At 40.8% G+C, this 27,861-nt stretch overlaps 1 protein-coding gene across 1 annotated transcript in view; it reads right to left on the bottom strand.

Annotated features, from left to right (window-relative positions):
* dnah9l (dynein, axonemal, heavy polypeptide 9 like) overlaps positions 1–27,861 on the bottom strand; it is a 393,205-nt gene that overhangs the window by 110,839 nt on the left and 254,505 nt on the right. Inside the window, exons 35-41 of the mRNA XM_041200867.1 lie at positions 26,571–26,732; positions 24,005–24,238; positions 23,439–23,585; positions 22,725–22,838; positions 22,492–22,635; positions 20,101–20,283; positions 6,238–6,339 (exon numbers count right to left, since the gene is read on the bottom strand). Of these exons, the coding sequence (XP_041056801.1) occupies positions 6,238–6,339; positions 20,101–20,283; positions 22,492–22,635; positions 22,725–22,838; positions 23,439–23,585; positions 24,005–24,238; positions 26,571–26,732 (1,086 nt within the window). The remainder of the gene's footprint in view (positions 1–6,237; positions 6,340–20,100; positions 20,284–22,491; positions 22,636–22,724; positions 22,839–23,438; positions 23,586–24,004; positions 24,239–26,570; positions 26,733–27,861) is intronic.

The raw sequence follows: 27,861 nt of genomic DNA on the forward strand, positions 1-27,861 counted from the left end.
TGCGCTTTTGTTATTCAGAGATATCCAACAACACCATCAATGCCAGCTCTCAGACGTGCTTCATGATGGAATGGTTCCAATCAAATTTCCTTCTCTTTCACACACAGTCGGACTAAGGTGGGCAAATTCATATCCCTATTCTGAATGTAACTGCAATGCAGGCTTTGAGTTACCCAGTAGAAGGTCCTTCTTGCATTATGGATATTGAGGAAGAGTTTCCATTGGAATTACACAAGTTCCCCAGTGTAATTTTGAAGAAAGGGAGTGGTAAATGTGAGTAGAGGGATGGGGGTGCAAACTTTTAAAATTTTAAGGGCCATGGTAGTCCTTGGAATCTCACTCAGTGCATCAAAGCTTTGCAGCAATCATGACATTTGCCCCTACCCCAGACAAGGTCTCCAGCAGAGACAAGGGGTAGAATTTTCTGCTCAGCATGCAGGGGCGCGCCCGACATACTCGAGTGTGAAATAGCACACAATGACGTCAGGCAAGCGTCCCGACGTCATTGTGCATTCGCGTGATATTTTGGTTGGCGGCCGCATGCAAGAGTTGGCAGCGTGCCCGCTGACAATTAAGAGGCCTATTAAGTAGCAATTGATGCTGATTTTTCGCTGCTCATCCAATATTATGGTGGGTGGGCGGGTGAATCGGCCAGGCTGCCTTTGCATTTTTGAGGAAACCTCATCTAAGGGCAGGATGAGGTTTCCATGGTTAATTAAAAAAAGATTAAAATGTTTTGAAAAAAATGTCATCGTCCGTATGTTGAAGTGTCTCATTTTGACAGGTGGTTATTTTTTTCCCAATTTTACATTCTGTTTTTATTGATTTTAAATTTGTCAGCTCCCTGAGGCAGCTCTCCGCCTTCAGGGAGCTTTCCTTCAATGCTCCCCCACGCCCCGCTGACATCAGTGCTCACCCTCCTCTTGCCCCAACCCTGGCAGCTCTGAGCCTTTCAGCGCACCACTCACGCTGGCTGGCCGTTAATTGGCCAGCCAGTGTGAAATCGCGGTCGGGAGCCGATCGCAGTTGGCGGTCTGTTCTCCTGCTGCTCTCAGACCCGCCGATCACGGCCGTCCAGTGACCCGAAAATTCTACACAAGAATCCAGTCAGAAACCTGCCTCAAATATGTCTATAACATTGAACACTGTTAGGTGTTTATTATAAACCTCCAGATAGTCAGTGGGAAATTGAGGGGCAAATATGTGCACAATTTGTGGAGGTGTGTATAAACAATAACAATAGGGTAATTATATTAGGTGATTTCAACTTTCCCAACATTAATTGGGATAGACATAGTGTTAAGGGCTTGGATGGAGTGGATTTCTTGAAATGTGTACAGGAGAACTTTTTAGGTCAATATGTAGAGGGTTCAACAAGGGACGGCGCAGTGCTGGACCTAATTCTGAGGAATGAAGCCAGACAGGTGGCTGAGGCAGTGGTGGGCGAACATTTTAGTGATAGCGACCACAACATGGTACAGTTTAAGTTTGTTATGGACAAATAAATCGACAAGTTGCAAAAAAATGTTTTGGATTGGGGGAGAGTGGATTTTAGTAAAATAATGTAGAATCTGGCCAAGGTACACTGGGAACAGTTACTTGTGGGGAAATCAACAGAGGAACAGTGGGGAGTGGTCAAAAAGGAAATGGGGAGGGTATAGGCTCAACATGTTCCCTCTAGGGTGATAGGAAGGAGTAAGAAGCCCAGAGAACCATGGATGATGAGAGGCATTCAGGTTACAATGAGAGGAAAAAGAGAGGCTTTTTGCAGGTACAAGGGAAGCAAATCAGCAGAGGCATTAGTGCAGTACAGACAGTGCAGGGTGGAGCTTAAGAAAGCAATTAGGAGAGCAAAGAGGGGATATGAGAAAGCTCTGGCTGGTAAAAGTAGGGAAAATCCCAAGATATTCTATAAGTATATCAATGGGAAAAGGATAACCAGGGAAAGATTAGGGCCCATTAGGGACCAAGGGGGCAATCTATGGGTGGAGTCAGAGAACATTGCTAGAGTATTGAATAAATACTTTGCATCCGTCTTCACCCAAGAGAATGAGAATGAAAGTATCGAACTCGGGCAGAGAGACTGCAAGGTTCTTAAGCAAATTGATGTAGGGAGTGGCAGGCTTAAAAGTGGACAAATCTCCAGGTCCAGATGATTTGTGTCCCAGACTGCTGAGGGAGGCAAGGGAGGAGATCGCAGGGGCTCTGACCCAAATTTTTAATTCCTCTCTGGCCACGGGGGAGGTGCCAGAGGACTGGAGAACAGCTAATGTGGTTCTGCTATTTAAGAAGGATTGTAGAGATAAGCCAGGGAACTACAGGCCAGTGGGTCTCACATCAGTGATAGGGAAATTATTGGAGAAAGTTCTGAAGGAGAGTATCTATCTCCACTTGGAGAGGCAAGGTTTGATCAGGAATAGTGGGCATTGCTTTGTCAGAGAGAGGTCATGTCTAACAAATTTGATTGAATTTTTTGAGTAGGTGACCAGTTGTGTAGATGAGGTTAGTGCAGTTGATGTAGTTTACATGGATTTCAGCAAAGCCTTTGACAAGGTCCCACATGGGAGACTTATAAATACGGCAAATGCACATGAGATACAGGGTAATTTGATAAGATGAATTCAAAATTGGCTTAGTTGTAGGAGGCAGAGGGTGATGACAGAAGGATGCTTTAGTGACTGGAAGCCAGTGTCAGTGGCGTATCACAGGGATCTGTGCTCGGTCCCCTATTATTTGTCATTTATATAAACGACATAGATGACTATTTGGGGGGTAGGATTAGTAAGTTTGCGGATGACACAAAAATTGGCCAGGCCGTTAATAATGAGGTTGAGTGTCTTTGGCTACAGGAAGATGTAGGTGGGATGGTCAAATGGGCAGATAAGTGGTAGATAGAATTTAACCCTGAAAAGTGTGAGGTGATACACTTTGGAAGGAGTAATTTGACAAGGAAGCATTCAATGAATGGCATGACACTAGGAAGTTCTGAGGAACAAAGGGACTTTGGCGTGTGTGTCCATAGATCTCTGAAGGCAGAGGTGCATGTTAGTGGGATGGTGAAAAAGGCATATGGGACTCTTGCCTTTATCAATCGAGGCATAGATTACAAAAGTAGGGGGGTCATGTTGGAGTTGTATAGAACCTTAGTGAGTACTGTGTGCAGTTCTGGTAACAACATTATAGGAAGGAGGGGGTACAGAGGAGATTCACCAGGATGTTGCCTGGGATGAAACATTTAAGTTATGAAGAGAAGTTGGATAAACTTGGGCTGTTTTCGTTGAAGCAGAGAAGACTGAGGGGTGACCTGATCGAGGTGTACAAGGTTATGAGGGGCATGGACAGGGTGGATAAGGAACAGTTGTTCCCCTTAGTTGAAGGGTCAGTCACAAGGGGGCATAAATTCAAAGTGAGGGGCAGGAGGTTTAGGGGGGGATGTGAGGAAAAACATTTTTTACGCAGAGGGTGGTGACGGTCTGGAATGCACTGCCTGGGAGGGTGGTGGAGGCGGATTGCCTCACATCCTTTAAAAAGTACCTGGATAAGCACTTGGTACGTCATAACATTCAACGCTGTGGGCCAAGTGCTGGTAAATGGGATTAGGTAGGTATGTCAGGTGTTTCTCATGTGTCGGTGCAGACTCCATGGGCCGAAGGGTCTCTTCTGCACTGTGATTCTGTGATTCTGTGATTCTGTGAATCCAGAACTTTGGCATGGGTCATTGTCATGCCACTGGTGTTGATGGAATGCTCATCCTGCCAAAGTGAGATTCCATCAAAGTGTTGCCATAATGTGGCGTTGGGATCAAATGCAACCAACATCAGGGCTTCAACCTGAGACTTAAAATCCAGCCCATAGGGGAGAATTTTCTCCCCATCGGGGGAGTTGGGTGGGAGTGGGTGTGGGTGGGCACGCAGCCGATCGCTGCCCGCAATTGGCTGCATGCTGCCATTTTACGTGGGCAAGCCAATTAAGGCCCGTCCAGCGTGACGCTCACCCGGAAGTGCTGAGTGCTCCCTGTGCGAGGCTGAGTCAGGGCCTGCGCTCCTCCACACATGCGTGCGAAAGAATACAGAAATCTCCCCGAGTCATGGAGTTGCCTCAGGGAAATTAGTGTGATTTTTTTAAATTTTAATAAAGAAAAATAAAAAAATTTAAGACATATCCCCTCATGTGACAGTGTCGCATGAACTGGGACATGTCAATGAACTTTATTAAAATTTTTTATTAATCTTTAAAAACGTTCATGAAACGTCATCCCGCCCGTGGATGAGGTTTCATGATAAATGCGAAGGCCGCCTGGGCTCTTCGCCTGCCCATCAACCTTAAGGTTGGACGGGCAGGGCAGCTCAGTTAATTATTTTAATTAGGTTTTAAATGGCCTTTATAGGCCTTTGACATTTCGGCGAGCGTGCAGCCGACTCCGCTGCACGCCCACCGAACTGAAGATTGGAATGATGCACGGTGATGTCAGGACACACGCCCAACATCACAGCGTGTCATTCTGCCCCTGCTCGCTGACCCGAAGATTCTGGCCATAGTCATAACAAATTATGGAGTTATAAGAATGAAATTTTCATTCTCAATTCTCCACATGTCAATGTATCTACCACTGAGAAGAGGCAAGGTGATTCTTAACTGGGAAGAATTGCAGAATATCACTCCGAGCCCTTTTGTGCAGTGCTGTGTGTAGATTTATAAATCAACTTTCAGAGGCCACCTGTCCATCTTTTCTGGCATGGGAGGAGAAAAGATAAATTTAAAATGTAAGGTTAAATGGAAAGCTGCATTAATGTGGCAGTTTTGAATGATACTAGTTTCTTCGTAGGTGAGATTGATACCATGATGCGTTAGCATGCTTATGCTCTGAATTCCACTGTTCAATCCAGACACAGAACTCCTCAGCTGTAACAGTGACCGCAGTAGCATAACATTAGTAACTTTAACAATGTGTCACTCCATAATTGTCCACAACGTCTATCTTTAATATAATGTAAATTATTAATAATATTGTCATTAGTCCTTTATATTGTGCAATTATGCACCAACAACAGGTTTGTATACTTTTATTCTTTCTTTATATTGGATTTTTAAATTCTTTTATGGGTGTTGCTGGCAAGGTCAGCATTTATTGCTTATCCCTAATTGCCCTTGAACTGAGTAGCTTTTAGGCCATTTCAGAGGGCAGTTAAGAGTCAACCACATTACTGTGGGTCTTTAGTCACGTGTAGTTCAGACCAGGTAAGGGCAGCAGATTTCCTCCCCTAAAGGGCATTAGTGAACCAGATGGGTTTTTACAACAATCAATGATAGTTTCATGGCACCATTACTGAGACTAGCTTCCAATTCCAAATTGTTTTTAACCTATCAATTGAATTTAAATTCTACCAGCTGCCTTGGTGGGATTTGAACATGTGTCCCCAGAGCATTAGCCTGGGCCCCTGGATTACTAGTCCAGTGATGGTGATTACACCATGATATATATCCCCATTAATATATATTTTGTAGGGTTGCATGAAAAGGGTGGTGGGAGTGGGACTAGCAAAGTTCCAGTTCCAGGGTGCTGGCATGGACTCAATGGGCCAAATGGACTCTTTCTGGAGCTGTAACCTTTCTATGATTCCATAATAGATTTTGTGATATCTAGCAAAAATAGTTCTAAGCAAAGATTTGGTATTCATAATATGGTTTTCCCTTTTATTTTCCTCAAGGAGTTGTTCACAGATACAAATACTTTCAGCTGTGAAATATGTATTTTTTCCAGTATACACTATCCATAATAGAAACTAAATCATGATTTATAAATGCTTTTGACATTGAATGGTTACTGTAGTATTCAAGAGTTATCAAGGGTCAATTTACCAGCAACTAGATTTCATAGTAGTCAGTGTAGTGATTGATTTATGATCCAGCCATAGCAATTGCATCAGAGTTGATATTGCATATGACTTGGTAGCTAACTTAGCCTGTGGCCTTGTGTTATACATTGCACATTATCCATATCTGAAGAATATAAGATTAAGGAACAAACATTATCAGAGTTAATGAATGATTGTTACTTTGGTGAGTTTATCTCACTGCAGCTATTAAAATATAGATTTGTCTTATCAAATTGACACTGCAACATTTGTAATTCACAAAAATGTTAACTGACAATGCATAGCATAGCCTTTTAATAAGTTTTTTAAATAAAAGCAAACCATATTTCACAGGAGGTTAATTACAATTCATAGTACTTACTGCAAGCTTTTTCCTAATGACCTCAAGTTTCTCTGCAGCAGCAGCTAAGTCAGAATTGGCTTGCACAAGTGCTTTACGTTTGAGTTCCACTTCACAGTAAACCTGGCAGTACATAAGCATATTCAACATTAATGCTGTTCAATTTATTAATAATAGTGGAGATGGCACAGGATGGAGGCAATGTGAAAAGATTTATTTGAAATATATCTGCAATCTAAAAACCAATAAGAAAAACCAACAAGTACAAAAATATAAGCAAGTACGTTGACTACAGATACTGTACATACACTTCACTCTCCCTGCTTCGCTAATCTCTCCTACCTATTCTTTGCACACATGATATTCTGTCCTTCTTCAAGCTCTGGCATGCTGATTGCACTATGGATACTACCAAAAATGTTCCTTTATTAACCCTGTCAATGTGAAGTGAGATTTTTCACCCTTACCTCCCACCTCCATGTTTCATTTTAAACATTGCAACTTTATCCAAAGGACAGCTACATGTGACTGATAGTAAACACAGTTATTGAGCTCAACAGGCTACACTTTCACAGAGTCAGGGAGACTCTGCAGACCTTTAAAAATGGCAACCTGGACCCGATTCCTGGATTCCCCGCCTCATTCTTGGCACCCCCAATTTCTGTCAGTGTGGGATAAAAGTGCAAGCTCACACGCTGCACTCCCAACCTGGCTTGCTCCATTGCGGGAATAGGCATTCCCCACCACTCTGCAATTTTCATGGGGTCAGGCCAGCTCTTCAATGAATCATGGTTAATGGCTCCTCAAAAGTGTCATGCAGTCTGGATGAGGAAAGCTTTTGAAAGGTAAGTTCAAAACATTTTACTCATGCCCTCCCATGCCAACCTATGCCCCTTCACCCCCCACAAAAGGCCACTCATGCAACCATGCCTATTCATGCCCCTCCATCAACCCTCAATGGCCACTCATACCTGCCATACCAACTTATGGCACTTCAATGCCCACTTACCCAGTATATAGTCTGCATAGAACCAATGAACCGTATGGTAACAACTGCATGTGTGAAAAAGCTTTAAAAAGAGTCAATCTTTCATAAATCTCTTACACAAAGCTACTTTTACTACAGCCCTATAAAAGTGTCAATCTGCCAGCCCTTTAAAGTGTCAACAGCAGAAACTGCAAGCACTTCACACATCTTTATTTTGTGTAAATAAACATCGAGCAATTAGGAAATCAATCTAAAAGAGAAAGCTGTTAATGAAGCAATGTTTTCCCTTGCATGCAGCTGTTTCAACAGACTAATCTTTGTCTGGGCTCTCAGACAAGCCTTATTATGCATTCTTGACTAAGAGTAGGTGGTTCAAGAAGGCAGTTCACCACCACCTTCTCAAGGGCAAATAGGGATGGTCAATAAATGCTGGCCTAGCCAGTGATGGCCACAAGTTTGAACAAATAATAAAAAAGTCTATACATCTAATTTGGGGGAGGTGGGCCAGACTCTAGTTAGCATCCACTCACCCCTCACTACCCAGAATGAAAATCTGGGCACACTGAGTTGGGACATTTCTTGATTTCCACTACCTGCCTCTAGTCCAACTTTCCTTCTTTAGCACTCTTACATTGTTGCTACAGTGTAATTTTTCTTCTTCTAGGCAAATGAGTGGAGCTGAGGAAACTGAATGCAGACTTGGAGTTTGGTGAGAGGGGGAGTTCGGTGAAGTGGGGAAGAAGTGTTCGTTTCCTTTTTCTATCTTTATCACCCTGGAGGAATTGATTCTTGCTCTCCTACAGAGAAAGGAGCTAGCTGTTTAGTGAGTATCTGGTAAGTGGCTAAGGTTTATTCTATTCCTAATATTTAAACTAGTAAACAAATTGGTGGTAAAGTTAATAAAATATATAAAAAAGCAACAAAATAAGCGAATAATATAATTAAGTAATTATTTAAAACACATTAGGGATGATAGGACAAGTGATGTGTCAAGGCTGTAGCATGTGGGATCTGCTGGATAACATTGCGATCCATGGCAAACATGGCTGCAGGAGGTGTTTGCGGCTTGAGAAATTTTGGCTCAGAGTCATTGAGCTAGAGGCTGAGCTGCAGACACTGCGACATATCAGGGAGGGGGTAAGTTACCTGGATGCTTTATACGAGGAGGCAGTCACACTACTGAGGATAGGATCTTCTGAATTGGTCAGTGGTCAGGGACAGTAGGGTGTCACTGTGAGTGAAGCAGGTGAGGGGACCCAGAGGGCAGGAGTGTCAGCCGCTGCAATTGTCCAATAGGTTTGAGGTTCTCTCAGCTTGTTTGGCTGAGAGTGGGGGCTGCAGGATGGATGAGCAAACTGACAATGGCACCATGGTACAGGAAGCCATTCAAGTGGGGGGAGCAAAAAGAAATGTACTGGTAGTAAGGGACAGAATAATTAGGTGGATTGACACTGTTCTCTGCAGCAAAGAACGAGAGTCCAGCTGACTGTGTTGCCCACGTGGTGCGTGGGTTTGGGACATCTGCTCAGGGCTGGAGAGGAACTTGCAGTTGGGGGGGAGGGGCGGGCGGTGGTGGGATCCAGTTGTCATGGTCCATGTAGGTACCAACGACATAGGTAGAACTAGGAAAGAGGTTCTTCATGGACAGCATGAGGAGCTAGGTACTAAATTGAAAAGCTGGACTTCAAAGGTCATAATCCCTGGATTATTACTTGAGCTGCATGCAAATTGGCATTGGGTACATAAAATTAGAGAGATGAACATTTGGCTCAAAGACTGGTGTTGGAGAAGTGGGTTCTGCATTTTGGGGCACTGGCACCAGTACTGGGGAAGGTGGGTGCTGTATTGTTGGCATGGTCTACACCTGAACCATGCTGGGACCAGTGTTCTTGTGAACCGTGTAACTAGGGAAGTAGAGAGGGCTTTAAACTAAGTAGTGGAGGCAAGGGACCAGATGTGGAAAGATGTGGCATATCAAAGAATCCAGACAAGATAAGAGAGGAAAATTGTAATGGGGAAATGAGGTCATAGAATGGCAGGAAGGGACAGAGAGAATGCACCAAGAATCAGGACTAGATGTCACAAAGATAACAAAAAGACAAAACTAAAGGCTTTGTATCTCAATGTGTGTAGCATTCAAAACAAAGGGCAGAATTTTGCGTCCTGTATACCTGACCTGATCGGGCATAAAATAGCAACCGATATTTCAGTCAGCGGGTGTGCGCGAGAGTCAGCAGTACAGCCGTTGGCAATTAAGAGGTCTTTTAAGGCCATTGATTAAAAGTTATTTTTTGCTTCCTGTCTAACGTTATGGTTGGTGTGCGGGCGAATCGGCCAGGCAGCCTTTACATTTTTGAGGAAACCTCATCCAGGATGAGGTTTCCAACATTAATTTTTAAAAATTAAAATGTTTTGACAGAATTTTTACTATGTCTTTGTTCATGTGAGTGAATCCTATGTGGGGACATAATTTTCAAATTTTCAAAATCTTCATTCTTGATTTTAAAATTCTTCAGTTCTCAGTGTGCACTCCCCTGCACATGTGCAGACTTATCCCACCCCCACCCCGGCAGCGCTGAGCTTCTCAGCACGCCTTTCACGCTGGCTGGCTGTTAATTGGCCCACCAGTGTGAAATCACGGTCGGGGGCCAATCACGGGCGGCGATCTGTTTCCCGGCTGGTCCTGGGTCCACCTGCCACGGCCGCCCAACGACCCGAAAATCCTGCCCAAAGAAAATGAATTGATAGCGCACATGAAGTAAATAAATATGATCCGTTGGCCATTACGGAGACAAGGCTGCAGGATGACAAGGGTTGGGCCCTGAATATTGAGGGGTATATGATTTTCAAAAAGAATAGGGAGCTAGGTAAAGGTGGAGGGGTAGCACTGTTAATCAATGATAACATATTTGCAATAATTAGAGATGACCTCGGTTCAGGAGATCAGGACGTAGAGTCAGTTTGGGTGGAGATGAGGAATAGTCGGGGAAAGAAGTCACTAGTGGGTGTGGCCTACAGGTCCCTAACAGTAACCACAATGTAGGACAAAGTGTACAAGAAGAAATATTGGGTGCTTGTGATAAAGGGACGGCAATAATCATGGGTGATTTTAATATACATCTCAACAGCAAAAATCAGATTGGCAGTAGTAGCCTGGATGGGGAGTTCTGAGAATGCTTTCGAGATAGTTTCTTAGAGCACCATGTTCTGGAACCAACCAGAGAGCAGGTTATATTAGACTTGGTATTGTGTAATGTGACAGGATTAATTAATGACCTCAGAGTAAAGGCACCCCTAGGTCGCAGTGACCACAATATGATTGGATTTTGCATCTAGTATGAAAGGGGGAAGGCTTAAATAAAAATTAAACTTAAATAAGGACAGCTATGTGGGCATGAAAGCTGAGCTAGCTGAAGTGAACTGGGCTACTAGGCTAGGGGACAGATCAATAGCGAAGCAGTGGCAGACATTTAAGGGGATAATTCAGTGTATTCAGAATAAGCATATTCCTACTATAAAGAAAAATTCTAAAGGGAGGACCCATCATCCATGGTTCACTAAAGAAGTTAAGGAAAGCATCAAACTTAAGGAAAAAGCATATAACTGCGTAAAGATGAGTGGCAGGTCAGATGATTGGTCAGAATATAAAGAATGGCAGAGAATGACTAAAAAGGTTAATCAGGAGAAAGAAATTAGATTATGAGAGGAAGCTAGCTCAAAACGTAAAAATGGATGGCAAGAGCTCCTACAGGTATTTAAAAAGGAAAAGAATAGGTGAAATGAGTGTTGGTCCTCAAAAGAGTGAGAACAAAGAGTTAATATTAGATAATAAGGAAATGGTGGATGAAATGAACAATTATTTTGCTTCTGTCTTCACTCTAGAGGTATAAAAATATTCCAGTAATAGCTGTAAATCAGGAGGTGGAAGGGAGAGGGGAACTTGATGAAATTACAATCATGAGTGAAGTGGTACTGAGCAAATTGATGGAGCTGCGAGCTGACAAATCTCCAGGTCCAGATGGACTTCGTGCTAGTGTCTTAAAATAGGTGGCTAATGGGGCAGTAGATGCATTGGTGTTAATTTTCCAAAATTCCCTAGATTCTGGAAAGGTTTCATTGGATTGGAAAGTAGCAAATATAACCCTCTATTTGAGAAGGGAGGGAGACAGAAAACAGGAAACTATAGGCCAGTTAGCTTGATGTCTGTTGTGGGGAAGGTATTCGAGTCGATCATTAAAGAAGTTATAGCTGGGCAATTAGAAAAACACAAGGGGCAGGATTTTATGTCCTGTGGGCGGGCGCGTGCCTGACCTGACAGGGTGTAAATATTGCGCGATGATGTCAGGTGACTGTCCTGATGTCATCACGCACTCGTGTGATACCTCCGCTGGTGGGATCACTCGAGAGTCAGCAGCACACCTGCTGACAATTAAGAGGCCCGTCCAGCTTTATGGTTGGCAGGCGGATGAATAGGCTAGGCGGCCTTTGGATTTTTTATGAAACCTCATCCACGGTTGGGATGAGGTATCCAACAGTAATTTTTTAAAAAGTTAAATTTTTAGACATCATTTGTAACTGATTCATATGTGGGGACATGTTTCTTTCATTTTTAAAGTCTTTATTTCTGTTTCGACAAATCTTCAGCTCCCTGAGGCAGCTCCTTGCCTTCAGGGGGCTTTTAGTGCGTGTTCCCCCGTGCCTGCGCAGACTTTGTGCTCACCCCATCCCACCCCAACCTGGGCAACGCTTAGCTTCTCAGCTTCTCAGTGTGAAATCATGCTCAGGGGCCGATTGCGGGCGGTGGGCCATTTTGTGGCTGCTGTCGGGCTTGCGCCCTGCCCAATGGCTGGAAAATCGTGCTCAAGGTAATTGGGAAGAGTCAACATGGTTTTGTGAAAGGGAAATCAAGTTTAACCAATTTATTACAGTTCATTGAAGGAATAGCATGTGCTGTGGATAAAGGAGAGCCTGTAGACATACAGTACTTGATTTCCAGAAGGCATTTGATAAGGTGCCACATCAAAGGTTATTGCAGAAAATAAAAGTTCATGGTGTAGTGGGTGACATATTTAGCCTGGATAGAGATTGGCTGGCTGGCAGAAAACAGGGACTATACATGATGGGCCTCTGTCTGATTGGCAGGATGTGACTACTGGGGTCCTGCAGGGGTCTCTGCTGGGGCCTCAACTTTTTACAATTTACATCAATGACTTAGACGAGGGGAGCAATGGCATGGTAGCTAAATTTGCAGATGACACAAAGATAGTTCGGAAAGTATGTTGTGAAGAAGGCATAAAGACTTTGCAGACAGTTGGATGAGTGGGCAAAAATCTGGCAGATGGAGTATAATGTAGGAAATAGTGAAGTTGTTAACTTTGGCAGGAGGAATAAAAAGAGCAGAGTATTACTTAAACGGAGAATGATTGCAGGATTCCGAGGTGCAGAAGGATCTAGGTGTTCTTCAGCATGAGTGACAAAAAGTTAGTTTGCAGATACAGCAAGCAAATAAGAAGGCTAATGGATGCTATCCTTTATAATGAGAGCAATTGAATATGAAAGTAAGGATGTTATGCTTCAGTTATACAGGGTACTGGTGAGACCACATCTCAAATACTGTGTGCAATTTTGGTCTCCTTCTGTAAGGAAGGATGTAAATGTGTTGCAGGTGGTTCAGAGGAGGTTTACTAGATTGATACCTGGAATGAGTGGGTTCTCTTATGAGGAAAGGTTAGACAGACTGGGCTTGTTTCCACTGGAGTTTAGATGAGTGAGGACTGACTTGATTGAAGCATATAAGATCCTGAATGGTCTTAACAAGGTGGACATGGAAGGGATGTTTCCTTTTGTGGGTGAGTCCAGAACTAGGGGGCACTGTTTTAAAATTGCTGTTTTAGGACAGAGACGAGGAGAATTTTTTTCTCTCAGAGTGTTGTGCAACTTTGGAACTCTCTGCCTCAGAAGGCAGTGGAAGAGGGGTCACTGAATATTTTTAAGGCAGAGGTAGATAGATTCTTGTTAGGCAAGGGAATCAAAGGTTATCAGGGGTAGGCGGGAATGTAAAACTCAAAACACAAACAGATCAGCCACAATCTTATTGAATGGCGGCACAGGCTCGAGGGGCCGAGCCTACTTCTCCTCCCATTTCGTATGTTCGTATTTTCTTCCCACAACTAGAGACACATGAGGCAGTCAAAGCACATGTTTACATCTGTTTCCATAGCTTGCAATAGATCGCTAGCCTGTTATCAGAGGCTACAGCCCGAGGGACAACATTCCACATCAAGCATAGCTGACCAGGAGACTCTCCCACTTTTATTGCTTGCCATATCCTGGAAAGATTTACAGGTTGCTAATCAACCTTTTTGGCCACGTTATGAACACACCTTCCATGGCCATCAAGTCCTGGAATGGGACTTGAAGCTAGAGCTTCTGGCTCAGGGGTAGGGATGCTACCCACTGCGCTTCAAGACTCTGTAATTATTATACCACTAATATTTCTGCAACCTTCCTTTCACTTATTTATGCACACAAATAATATTTTGGGGAGTCAGAGTCAGGAAGTTCCAAACAAAATCAGTAACTTCATTCAAAAAGGAGGTTGAAAACACTGAGAAGCCATCATTAAATTTCTGCATACATTAGATGATTAAAATAGTTAAAAACAGTATATACAGTTAATGAACTGGATATTAATAAATTATGCGCATATTATTTCTTTGTGTTTTTTAAACATGTGCAATTATCAAAAAATTAAGTTCTGGTACATGATTGATCACAAATGCTGGAGTCCTGAAATGCTGTTACAAGCCAACCTTGTAAAGGAACACTCAAACTGCAAGCAAACATTAAACCAGGTTAATACTTACATAGATCTTTTGGAAATGACATCGTGATAGGCATGCAGATAGAGAAAAGGTAACAAAAAATGTTGAAAATGCATCATAACAAACAATGAAAAATTATTCTGTGGAAAAAGCATTAATTATGCCGTGGTAAGATGAATTAGCCACTCATCATTAATGAGAATGTACATTTTGTGTAAGTTTTAAGTCCATCTATGATAGATGTACTACTGCTGGCAAAATACATCATGATAACATTCAAGACAGCAGTGAAATGTTCAGTTGACATATGTTCTCTTGCCTAGCATTCAATCATGCCTAAAACAAGTACTTTTGATTGGTTAATAGTATGCATTTCAAATATTACTATAATACACCTGCTTCAGGCCTTATAAGTAATATACCTTCTGCTGGTTCATATAGTTTATAAGTGGAACTATTTACAACTCATTACAGTTCATTATATATCATCTACCTTTTGAAGTTCAGTTGCAACTACTTTAAATAAAGTTGTCAAAGGATAAGGAAAATGTGGCCAAAATAGATTTTTATTAACAGGACTATAAAAATAAATTGGAAGTACTTTTAAAAATATAGCACATCAAAACTAATCTTAGAAGTTTGATTTCATAGAGAAAAGATCTTAACTCTCAATTTTAATGACTTACATTTCACCTAAATTAATTCCGAATTTCACTGGTATTAATTGAACAGATATAGAATAATACCCCGCTAATGGTTGTTTCAAAGCACTTTTTAAAATGGATTTTTGGGATGAATTTAATGACTGAAGGTCAATACTGGGAATGGAACACATTCTTGTCATCCTGTTTCACTATCAAGCACTTCCACCTCACTCATGTTGCAAGGATAAAGGATGTGAAATGGGCCTTCATAGTGCCACTGTTGCTGTGGAATCCCTGAACTGAAAAAAGTTGGCCGTTTATTGCTGGCTTCTTCTGACGCAGGAGACTGTACCTATGTGGGAAGTATGCAGAATGGCAGATAGTGACATCAAACAGCAGATAATGCTGACATGGCGCAGGACCTATATTTTGGATCGCTCAGTCCAGTTAATCCCCTCTCAATCACTGCCAGCTGAACAAGTGTTCAGTTGCATGAAGGACACCCCTGCCAGTGCTATTTAAAGGCCTAGCCACCTAACTTCCAGATGAGGTGCTTTTGACTTTCTTTTGCTGGTTCAGAATTAATGGAAGTAGTGTTGTGTTGTTGGATGAATTACGGTGTTGTGTTGTTGGATGAAGTATGGTGTTGTGTTGTTGGGTGAAGTACAATGTTGTGTTGTTGGATGAAGTACGGTGTTGTGTTGTTGGGCGAAGTACGGTGTTGTGTTGTTGGATGAAGTACGGTGTTGTGTTGTTGGATGCAGTACGGTGTTGTGGTGTTGGATGAAGTACGGTTTTGTGTTGTTGGATGAGGTACGGTGTTGTGTTGTTGGATGAAGTACAGTTTTGTGTTGTTGGATGAAGTAGGGTTTTGTGTTGTTGGATGAGGTACGGTGTTGTGTTGTTGGATGAAGTACAGTTTTGTGTTGTTGGGTGAAGTACGGTGTTGTGTTGTTGGATGAAGTACAGTTTTGTGTTGTTGGATGAAGTACGGTGTTGTGTTGTTGGGTGAAGTACGGTGTTGTGTTGCTGGATGAAGTACAGTTTTGTGTTGTTGGGTGAAGTACGGTGTTGTGTTGTTGGATGAAGTACGGTGTTGTGTTGTTGGGTGAAGTACGGTGTTGTGTTGTTGGGTGAAGTACGGTGTTGTGTTGTTGGATGAAGTACGGTGTTGTGTTGTTGGATGAAGTACGGTGTTGTGTTGTTGGATGAAGTACGGTGTTGCGTTGTTGGGTGAAGCACGGTGTTGCGTTGTTGGGTGAAGCACGGTGTTGTGTTGTTGGGTGAAGTATGGTGTTGTGTTGTTGGGTGAAGTAAAGTGTTGTGTTGTTGGATGAAGTACGGTGTTGTGGGACTTAAGGACCTCAACCGGCAACAGGGCAGGAAGATCGACCATGAGCCTTCCTGACCAGACATTAATTTGGATGGAAGTGGGAAGGAGGCTGGGTTCTGGTATTCCTCCATCCCACCTAAGTACAAGCCCTTCCTGCCTCCAAGTCTGCCAGCAGCGAGAGCAGAAGACTCTACACCTAGTGTTCCTATGCAATGCTATTTCAATGGTTACTGCTTGGTTGGTGGAAGGCTTCTGAATTTCACTGGGAAAGGCCTTGTGGGATGACTTCGACCAGCTCTGGGCCTTGAAGGCCAGGATTCAGAGTTTTAACTGCAAAATGGGGGTTTGGGTGCAAGCAGGGGGATGCTAAATGGCTGAAAAATGCCGGTGTGTTGGAAACCTGACATGAAGTTGCCCATTTCTGGGTTTTACTGAAGTGTATTCCCAGGTGAGATGGAAACCCCTGATGAGCTGTCAGGTCAGCCACTTAAATATTCAAACAAGCAATTAATTGTGGGTTTAGTCAAGATTCTGGCTTTAACAGCCAGTGCCCAAGTTTCCTGAGCTATGTGGAATTGCCAGGGTAAATAAGGCGAGAGCACAATGAGGAGTCATTGATCAATGAAACTGACATGCGGGAAACAGTGAAACTGCATAACTGTTTCTCTGCCTATGGGAAAGGCTCATGCTCACAGTATTTGTTCTGAAAATCTGATGTCATCACTTCACAGGTGATTTCCAACTTCTTGGAAGTCATTTCACCCACCTTAGACTGTACTCGCCTTGACCTTATCTTCCCAGCTGTTAACCTCTGCTGCAGCATCAGAGCAACTTACATAGCTACAGTATGGACCCTTGATGAGAAACAGGGGGAGCAGCCACACCACCAGCAGCATCAGGAGCTACGCCAATAGCACTAGCAACAAAAGGAGCAGCAGCTACACCAACATTAGCTGCCTACTCTTCAGCCACATGCCACTCCACAGGGCAGAGGGGATGGACAAAGAACTTGAGCTCAAAGGAGGTAAATGTTCCCAGCACAGGGTATACAGGCAGATCAACTTCTTTGATGTGATGCAGCAAGTGTCTCAGGAGGCTCAGGCTATTGCCACAGGTCATTGCTGGCACCTGCAGCCTCCTGGAACAAGACCTCCTTCCAAGAGATCACGCATTACCAATGACCAGCTATTGTGGCCCTGAATTCCTTTCCTCCGGTCTTTTCCAGAGACAGGTTGCTTATTCCCTTGCTTTTACAGCTGAGATTCCATGTCAGGCATCCTCTGGCTTTGGAATTGATAAGAGTTCTGCCAAAAACTGCTCCACCTACACATGTGCAAAGGCAGACTCGTTAAAGCCAGAATCTTGACTAAACCCACAATTAATTGCTTGTTTGAATATTTAAGTGGCTGACCTGACAGCTCATCAGGGGTTTCCTGCTCACCTGGAAATGCACTTCGGTAAAACCCAGAAAAGGGCAACTTCATGTCAGGTTTCCGACACACCGACATTTTTCAGCCATTTAGCATCCGTCATCAGAGCAGAGGGCAGGATGTAGGGCTCTGTAGGTGGTGAGGGGAGGTGGCAAAACAAGAGAAATGGATGTGCCCTGAACAAAGCCCCACTACCACATTCTCTTTCTCCATCTTCCCTCTCATGATCACCCACACTTCCCTGCCAGCCAAGAACTGGACAGCACTTGGTTGCAGTTCAGCGAGGGGTTGAAACACTGAGTTGAGGTTTTCCTCAATCCTGTGTGAGGTGGCAGATTGAGTGTGCAGGACATTGGAGTCGGCCAACATGCACTCGGTAGCATGCTGCGCCTGTCTCCTCATGCAGGTGGCCACTGTTTCTGGAGGTGTAACAAAACCACACATATTTATTGTTGCTGCTCTTTTTCATGAATGACACCCAGGACTCAGCATCTGCCCCCAGCTGAGCTGAGCTTGGAGTGTCCTGTTCCGTAAAGGCAGGGACCCCGCACCCTCCCTCCTCTGAGGATTCCTCTGTCTCCTCCCGCTGCTGCTCCTCCATCACCCTTGAAGGGAGATGAAAGACACAAATTATTGTTGAAATGTTTTAGGGTTTCATTCAGCAGATCATGACATTTCAGTTAGAAGTGACTTCAATTTGGTACTGTATGAGCGAGTGTTATGTGCCAAGTGGCAGTGTGATGTTTAATGCTGCTATCAGGTATGTGGGAGACCCCACCTCTGGATCGCTTATGCCATGGACTGTGCCACCCTACCAATCTCTAATGCCCATTACTCCAGAGTGGTCAATGAGGCTACAGGTCCACCTCCGGCTGACTGCCTCTCCCTGTAATTGTGTGCTTTCCTCTTGCAAGAGAGTTATGAGTGTGAGAAGTGGAATGAGTGGAGAGGGTGGAATGAGAACATTTGTGGAGGGTGACTGTGAGGGGTGAGTTTTAGATGTCAATAAAATGAGGGTGAATGTGCAGAATGGAGTCATTCTGACCCCTACTGGGTTCCCTTTGAGTTCAGAGGCTTCCAGCGAGAGACAGTGGGCCGTACTCTGTCATTTATCAATACCCCAGAAATGGGATGTTACTGCTGTGGCTGAGTTAAAAGTTTATAGCAAATCTGCTAAAACTAATGGGTTCCTGATCCACCGATGGCACACCCCCACCCCCTCCACCCTTCCGCCCCACTCCCATCCCCTGCTGCGAGATGGTCTGCTGAAATAAAATTCTCCTCTATGTGCCTCAGTAAGGATTCTGTCATTTGATTTGTTGAGGAGACACATATTTACATATGTCCCAGATTCCTTGTAAAGAGCACAATGCTGTATCAGATTCTTGGTGAGCATATGTTGCCATGCAACAGCTCCAAAAAGTCTCTGGGCAGCTGTAAGCGTAATGAATGACACATTTGATCACCATTGGGTTAGTAAAAAGAGGCACCTTTTTAAGGTGCTTATCTTATGTTATTGAGGGTCACTTGTAAGTAACAAATGTTACCTATATACTTTTGCAGAGTCTGCAATTATTTCTTCCTTCTGGTAAAACATTTTTAATGATTTCAATTTTACTTTACTTCAGCAAACTTAAAATTAACTCACTGGAAGACACTGTGACATGCCCTAATGAACTATTTCAATGGCATTGTTTTCTTTCTGGAGACTCCCCTCAGCTCACCCAATTAAAGGGTGCATTTTCAGATGCAAAAATCTGAATTTAGAGGAGGAAGGTGGAGAGCAAGCCATCAGTATAGCAACTGTTAGTCATTCAGCCATAAAAGCAGTAGTGAACACTGCAATATTGAAACAACTGACCAGGCCCCATTAGCTAAGGAGGATACATTGACAGGTGGCGAATATATGCATGCTCTGGCACCATTGGTCTGAATTTTCCAGGCCCACTGGCGATGGCTGAGAGGTGGAGGGCTGGCAGAGCAGCAGGGAATGTGTCAGGAAAGGAGCCGGACATCTTCCCTCCGCCGTGCCATATTGCCAGTGGTGGGAAAACTGGCCAATTAAGGGCCATTTCCCACCTCTGCAGATATTTTCCCATGTTGGGAGGGGCAGGTGCTGTGTGGGAAGACTGCCCACTGAAACCTGGTGACCTCCAAGCAGGTTCCGGTGGAAGGGTGGGGGGCTGCCTTTATGAGAACTCCATGGCCTATGGGGGCAGGGGCCGCTGGTGGCAATGGCAGCCCCTCTGCCAAAGTTGTTGTATGTCCACCAAGACAAACCCCACCCCGATTACCAAAGCCTGGCCCCCCTTCCCTCAACCACACATCCCTCTTTGAGGACACCTTGCCATTGAGCCATCCTGTCCTCAATGTTAGGGGCAGGCCGATGTCCTTAACAGGATGGCAGCCCTGGTAGCGGCCTCTTAATTGGCCACTGACAGCAATATGTCACTGTGGGTCCCACCACTCTCCAACGTGGGCTCGTCTCACTTTCAGCCTTGACAGTGGGATTTCCATGTAACCCACAAAATTCAGCTCCTTTTTCAACAAAGGTTTTTTGAAAATACCCACAAAAATACCCAATCAATAAAAACCTCAGAGCTAACAAAAAAATTGATAAAACAGATTATGGTAAAAACTGAAAATTGGTTACTAAGTTTCTTACCTCATGGAATTTAATAATGTTTATAACCCAAGCACAGAGTCCAGCAGCAACTGATGACTTTGTTCGCACAAACTCTGGATTGAAATCAGGGTCTCTGAGATATTCTTCCTTTACAGTTTTGATAATAGCTTCAGGAATATTCTCTTTATCAAAGTTAACAATTGCCTGTAGGAAATCATCCACCTGAAACAAAATTTAAATCAAGTCAGTAACTTACCTACCTTCCTTATCCTCTGTTCAAAAACACGTACAAAAATAAACAAAGCAATGGAAATAAGCATTTGTTATTTGAAAGTTATAACAATATTTTAACACAATGAAACACCTTAAAGCATGCCTTCACTTTAGTCTGTTTTAGAGATCTCAACCTATTATTGTCAATGCAGCTAGGTTCCCAGGAAATAAGGCTGCCAGTTGTCAATGCAAAGTGCTCATCAATACAAAAATGGCAGATTAAATCAGATCTGATGTCTGACTGCTGAGTGCATTGAAGTCATAAAACTATAGCCTACATGGTTCTGGTGCAAGGTCACTTACATACAGTGTCCAGGTTCCTCCTGAAGAGAACTTTGTAAACTAACTTTCGGCAGTCTTATTGCTATAAGTAATGCTTATATCATCCTCTCCCAACATTTTAAAAAAGCAATCTGGTGAGTGGAGCTTGTTGAATGGTGGCGTAAGGATGAATGACAAGGGTTCCTTTGCCATGTGGTTCAGTGCAGTGCTTAGTGAGGTGCAGCCAACAGCATGGCTTGGTCTTTCAACTGCACATCAAACTCTTGAGAGACAGGCTGAGGCTCTGCAAAACAACTGCAGTTTGAGGTTGCTAGACAAAAACAATAAATTCTGTTTGCTGTAATTTTGATTTTGACTTAATGATGTCTGTTTTTGTTTTAATTTCTTTTAGTTGTGGGGGCATGACACAAAGACATGCTGTGTATTTCACTTTTCAGGGCTATAGTACTGATGTTTACTCAACTTAATAAGGCTGGATCAAAAATAATTATTGTTAATGATGGGAATGAGTAATTACAATAAAAAATGATTGCAGATGTGTTTCAAAACCTAGCCTCAGGGATAAGCATACAGAACTACATTGTTAGACAGAAATGTAAATCAAATTGATTAAATTAAAATGCATTAAGTCTGCTATTTGTTAACCATATAAGTATTTAGTAATAACCCTTACAGGTTTTATTTGTATTTGTATTAGTTTGCAAATTGTCTTAAATGTTCCTCTTAGGAAACCTAAAAATGTATATTTCAGTAGATTGAATGGAAAGATGATAATGGACAGTGTAACAGTGTGACATTGACCATGTATATTGATGAAATGGGGGTGATGGGTCGTGTGATCCCAAGTACTGCACTGTTGCATCGAATGATAACATATAGTTAGCACCATATTTTTGCTAAATAACTTCAAATTAGATACAAACCAGAACTAAACATTTTAGCAGAACTCAGTATATATACATTGAGACAAAACTGCCAGATTCATATTCTCAAGCTTGAAATTTAATTTGATTTTAAATACAATTCTGAAATGGAATCCTTTAACATGCAAAAAGTATGAATGGACAAAACTACTGACCATACTATCACTGACTATGAAAATAGCAAATGAATGTTCAATAGCATTTCACATATATCAAGACATTACCAGGGATTTTGTTCAATTAATTAAAGTGTATATGAACTTGACATTGTTAAGAATCCATGAAGTCTAAACTGTGTAGTATTCAGAATTTTTATTTTGCACCAAGTAGTTCTATTGTAACACACTAACTCATATTTTCATGAACACATAAATCAATATGCTAGTCATCTTATGCAGAATCAATTATCAGCATCCCTATGGTGTGAAGAGAATCAATTATAAAATTCTGTGATTATGACTGCACAGAATAATTTGGCTGTTAATGATTTTGTTTCCAGACCAAAGATTTTTCAATGTGATATTTAGTAAATTTTCTTCACACATTAAGGTTGCAGGCCTTATCAGCAGAAAAAGATGTGATCAGAATTTTACATATTTGCTGTACAATGGGAGAAATCAGTAAAATATTTCTATACATATATTACTATAAACCCACTCTCAATTTTTATTTCATTAAAAGAAGTAAAACAAATCTATAACACAGGCAGAAATGATTTTTGGTGGGCATTTTATTTGCAACTGAATTCTTTGTGGCAATGTGAAAAACTGATTATAAATATAGCATAGATAAAATAAAATTAGAATAACATGTTGAACTCATGCAATTTAAAAATGCTGAAATGCTTATGCTGTTTTTATAAATATCACACTTATACACAAAGAATGACTTCATGAAAAAACATTGATTTAAGGATATGAACTTGGATATGTGATTAATCAATTACGATTACCTTGCTCAACAATATTTTAGCTGTTTTCCAACTTCGATCTTTCGGAATTTTCCCATTAGGAGCTAGAAGCACCTGAATTGCAGCAGTAACATTGGTAACGATTGCAGGTGGATTTGGAAAAGTTCTTAATTCTGTCAAGTTTGACTATAAATACAAAAAGAAGAAAAGATCTGTAATTTCATAAAAATGCAAGTAAATCACTTTTTCCAAATATTGTAGCCTGATCTTTATACCCTGTTTAATGTGTTCAAGGCAGTATTTGCAGCACGAAGTGCAGGCTCAGCTTTAGCAAGGTCTTCTTCAGATTGTTGCTGTTGCTTTGACACTTCTGCTCGGATAGCAGTCACCTGCAACAATACTTTGTCAATGAAGCAATTAGAGGGTTTATTGTTGCTCTTCATATTTTGTTTAAAGTTTAACTTCTTAGTAGTAATAAGTTATTGGATCCACTTGTCTCTCAAATCATATAATAACTTTTGTTACTTTTCTTTTGAAACGCCTTAAAATAACACTGTAAGTCTTCCTGTTGGGTTTTACTTTTCTGATTTAAAGATGTTATTACAACATTGTATTATGAAGGTTTTAATCCTCTTCCATTTTCAGAAATACAAAGTCTTCAAAATATGATGTTAAGTATTACTTTAATGGAAATAATAAGTGATTTATTGAAGCGCCTTTAAACAATGCTAAGTAAAAACTGATCAATTAGTATGATCTTAAACATTTTTACCCTTGTATTTTACATTTTGGATGGCACTTTGACCATCAGAAAAAAACACAAGCATTTTTCTTTAAAAATATTCTGGCTAAAAGCAATTTTAGTGGTAACTAATTATAAATGTATGCAAATTTATGAACTACGGTGAAAATCTCAGCAACCTTTCAATTCTAAAAATTAATATTTTTGCAACCTTTGCTGGACAAACGGATATCAGTCATGCATGTACCCTTTGCTCTTCAGCATCTGCAATAGCTTTCTCTTGATTCAGCTTCTTAGTTTGCTGCCCTACTTTGGTGATCAGTGCCTCAGCGTCTTTGTTCCTTTGGTGAAGTTCCATCTCTTGAACAGCTAGTTTTGCCTTCAGAACTTCTACCTAGATAATTAAAACCAAGATATGCACTATTTAAAATATAAAAAGCAGACAATGGTAACTGAATTTTTTATTTTATTATATAATAACACAATCTATTATCTTTGGGTCAGAAAGTTAAAGGCAGTTGGTATTTGGTAACTGTAAAGCATTCCTTTGTGCCTTGGTTGAAACAGTTTAATTATTTTCAGTCCTCTATGGCTGCATTCAAAGTTATATATTTCTCTGCAAGCCCAACAGAGACAAATACACGTGAGAAAAACTACAAGTGATAAGCAGTAATGGATGTCCCTTTTGGCTTGGTTATATAAATCACAGCTTATTACTTAATCCCTGTTAAATATTGTAAATACAAAGTATACCTTTTCTCATCCATTCAGCTGTGCAATTATGTCCATGACAATTTTGTTTCAAATACTCACTTGTGAAGCTGTGGTTTGTAATTTTTGAAGGCCATTCTCCAGTCGTTCCTTCTTCTGCACTAGTTCTTTTCTTTTTTTACTCAGCAGGTTTTGGTACAATTTAATTTGTTCTAAGAAGCTTTTTGGAGTGGTATAGTTATAATGTTTCTCGTTCTGCTGATATTTCACACTAACTTCATTCACACAGATGTGTGCATGAGCAATAAATTGACTGATAGAAGAATTCACTTCAGGCTAGAAGGCAAAATAATGGGAAAGTTTTTATTATAAACTATAAAACACAATGCATCATCACTTGCAGACTACATTAAAGTATCTAGAAGTATGCCTAATACTTTTTCTTAATGTTAGTCTTTTCTCAGTGCACTGCATAAATTAGCTAAATTTGATCAGAATAAATGCTAATTGTATAAATTAATAATACATTAAAAATAGCTGACACTCTGAGCAGATGCGCTTGAAGTAACAATAAAATGAGTATGCATTTGCATTTATAAATATACTTAACTTTAGTCACTACTATATTAAGTATTTTGACAGGAACTGTATGAAATGACTCCAAAATATATTGACTTTTATCTAATCCTTAATTCTGAGTGCAAAGGAAATATATTATTGTTTAGATAGGTGTCTTATGACATAACAATATGCTAGCAAATTTCTTGCCTGTAGTATCAATACACTATAAAGCGATGACCCACTTCAAAGGTTTATGGTTTCAGGGATGGAATTTATGAAACAAAACCAAATTATAGAACTTTATCTTGACATATACACTACCACAAAACAAAGATAAAAATAACACAAACTGGCCAGAATTTATCTCTTACAGATAATGGCAAAAATGTAAATTTCTCGACTACTTCAAGGAAATTTATGTGGAATATATTTTTACTCCATATGTACATTCTGCATTCCAATACTAAAAACACAATACTTCTGGAATAATAAGCTTCATTTCAAAGATCTCATTCAAAGAATCAAACAAACTCTTTGACATGCCATGCTGTTATACAAATACTTTTTGCCCTATTTCTACTTTGCATGGAAAATGTATTTTCACAGTTGTCAGAATGATGGACAGGAAAAGAATGATCAGACTGTGGCTGTGTGCTTGTACCTATGCACAATGGCTCAGCAGGAGTCATGGTGTGTTGGTGAGACTAACTGTGTGCCGTTTTTTAACATATTAAGTTTGTCTCCAGGACACACATGGCTTCACTAGGGTGCCTAACCTCATTCATAATAGATGCTAATCTTTTCAGGGCTGACTGATGACAGCACTTCCTGCCCTTCACGGAATTAGAGCTGGGTTTTATCAAAGGACTCGAACTGCTTGCTAATTAGAGTAATTTCCTTCATCATGAATTATTTATTTCCATTGGTAACTGATCACTGCGTCATTAATGGGATATTCTAAAGTCAGTTTTCACACTAATGCACACTGTATCATAAGTGTTTAAAAAAAGTGTTTAAAAAACTCTTTAATACATGCCTCCAGGTCCAGTATGTTCTGGGACAATATGCTCCCGTTTTAGATAAATTAACTGTCACTCTTCTTGACTTATTAAAAAATATGGGGTCAATTTAAGTTTGACAAGCAATAAATTTAAATTACCTTGTTGGAATGCAAATAAAGTTAACAAACATGCAACTTCACTAAAGAAAACTAGCTTTAAATTTCTTAGGAATGTAAATATAAAATTCAATACAGTATAAAACTCTGCATGATGCATAATTAATGTGCAAAGGCACCAAGATTTTTTTGATGTCTATAAGTGCATGAATGAGTCTAAACATCTAATACAAAAACTTAGATTTTCAATGTTTATAACTATACATTTAAGACAAGTGACATACACTGTGAAAAGGATTTTCAGAGAGGTTCCATGTGAAATTCCATGGGTGAAACCGTTGTATTTCTAAGTTAGATACTAAGATTCCAATTAATTGCATTTAAATGAAACAAAACCGTATTAAGATTTATTACACAAACAAAATATCTAGACATGTCACTTTAGTATGAGCATTTAGTTATAGATACAAAAACTTCATTCCCAATGAAACTAATAACTAGGATATTTCAATACAGTTTCTATAATAGATTAACCTGTTAACTCTTTTACTATGCCAGGAAAAATTATGAACAGCGGGTATTAGTGGCCCCGAATATTACAAAAAAAAACCATCTTAACCTTTTGCAAAACTGTTGGTTGTTAGTTGTATAGATTTATAAATGCTTTAAATTGTTGGTGTACTATTAAAAATAAGTAAACTCATAAGGTTTGAAAATAAAATATTCTCCATTTAGGGTCCAGTTAAATGCATTGACTGAAGTTTGAACCCAACAATTAGCAATGACATCAAGCCCATTTCATTACATCAGTGCAAGGTGCTATTTGTTCTGGAATGAAATATCAGCTGCTGGTTTATTTATCATTCATTGCGTCTACATGGTTCAGAATGGGGAAAATCACTTTTTAATTTCATAATTAAATAATTATGTGGGTAAAAAATTGAAAACACTATTTTGCACACTATAAAACACAAAAAACAATAAGCTTACCTCCAGCCCATCAATTTTTTCAATAGAACTATGGCTTACAGATTCCAGTGCTGACTGGGGCCATGGGTGAAACCAGTCAATGACTGTACAATTCACCACAGCTGGGAATTTCCTCGCCCTCATCCGAAGAACAAAACCCACTGGAGAGAAGCACAGAACAACCTGCAAAATGCACATTTACAATCAAAATTATAGAAATTGTATGAAGTTATTGAGGCTGTAGTCAGGCATTTCATTCTTTCAACTGATGATTAGAATAGTATCTTGCATGGCAAAGAGACTGGCTGAAAGATGCAGTGAGAAGAGACTTAATTGTCAATATTAATGGTACAGGATTAAAAACAGAATTGATGTGACCACATAGTATTCTCTAAAACTGCCACATTAACAGGCCAGCTCTATAGGCTCTCCAGAATATAGGAGTGAATTTTCATTAGTTCTCCCCCTTGTCTGCCATAACTTCGAGGAAGTGCTGCTGAAACCCTAGAAAAATTATTTATGCCATTTTTCTGGGATTGTGAGGCTCTTCCAATAAAGTTACAGACGAATGGAAGATCCCCATGTGGAAACTGCCACCATTCATAATGAAAAATAGGCTAATGGGAAACTTAATAAAAAGATGTCCTTAGGACTTTTAAATAGCCTTGAATTCAATTCCAGCTATGTAATAAAGCAGTCATTGAGACAGTAAACATTGCAGAGAAATGTAATGGGAAACACCTGGGTTTCAAACTTTCAAAGATGCCAAATTGTTCTCCTTTCCAAAATTGTGTATCAGGTATTTGAAAAAGCTGAGGTAAACAGCAATATTATTTGTATTTTGCAATATTAGAATGGGGTGCATCTCCAAATACAATATTTGATTTGAAACTATATTTCAAGTACATTTAGTCATAATTTACTAATTTTTAACTGGGACGCAGAATTTGGTTGCATAGCATCCGTATTTTAAGTGCTATGAGTGCCGTTGGAATCCAAAATGGTGTCCATGCTGTGTGCGCACACTTCTGGTGCTGGCTGCGCCTGGAAGTCATTTGGTGATGGTATTAAAATTGGGGCCGTGCACAGTCAGTAAGCAGAATAGGCAGTTAATGACATCAGTCACTGATTTGACTGTAGTGGTGTCATTTTCGACCCAAACATGGTAGCTAATTTTCATTCTTAATCTTGCACAGCTACTTTCAGGTTATTTGCTTACTGTTTTCTATTGGCTGTTGCTGAGTTAGTAGAAGTGTTTACAGGTTTTTCCCGCAACTTAACGTTGGTGAGATCTACAAGGAATGGTTGGCAC

Source organism: Carcharodon carcharias, chromosome 12 (assembly GCF_017639515.1).
Source record: "Carcharodon carcharias isolate sCarCar2 chromosome 12, sCarCar2.pri, whole genome shotgun sequence".
NCBI lineage: Eukaryota > Metazoa > Chordata > Chondrichthyes > Lamniformes > Lamnidae > Carcharodon > Carcharodon carcharias.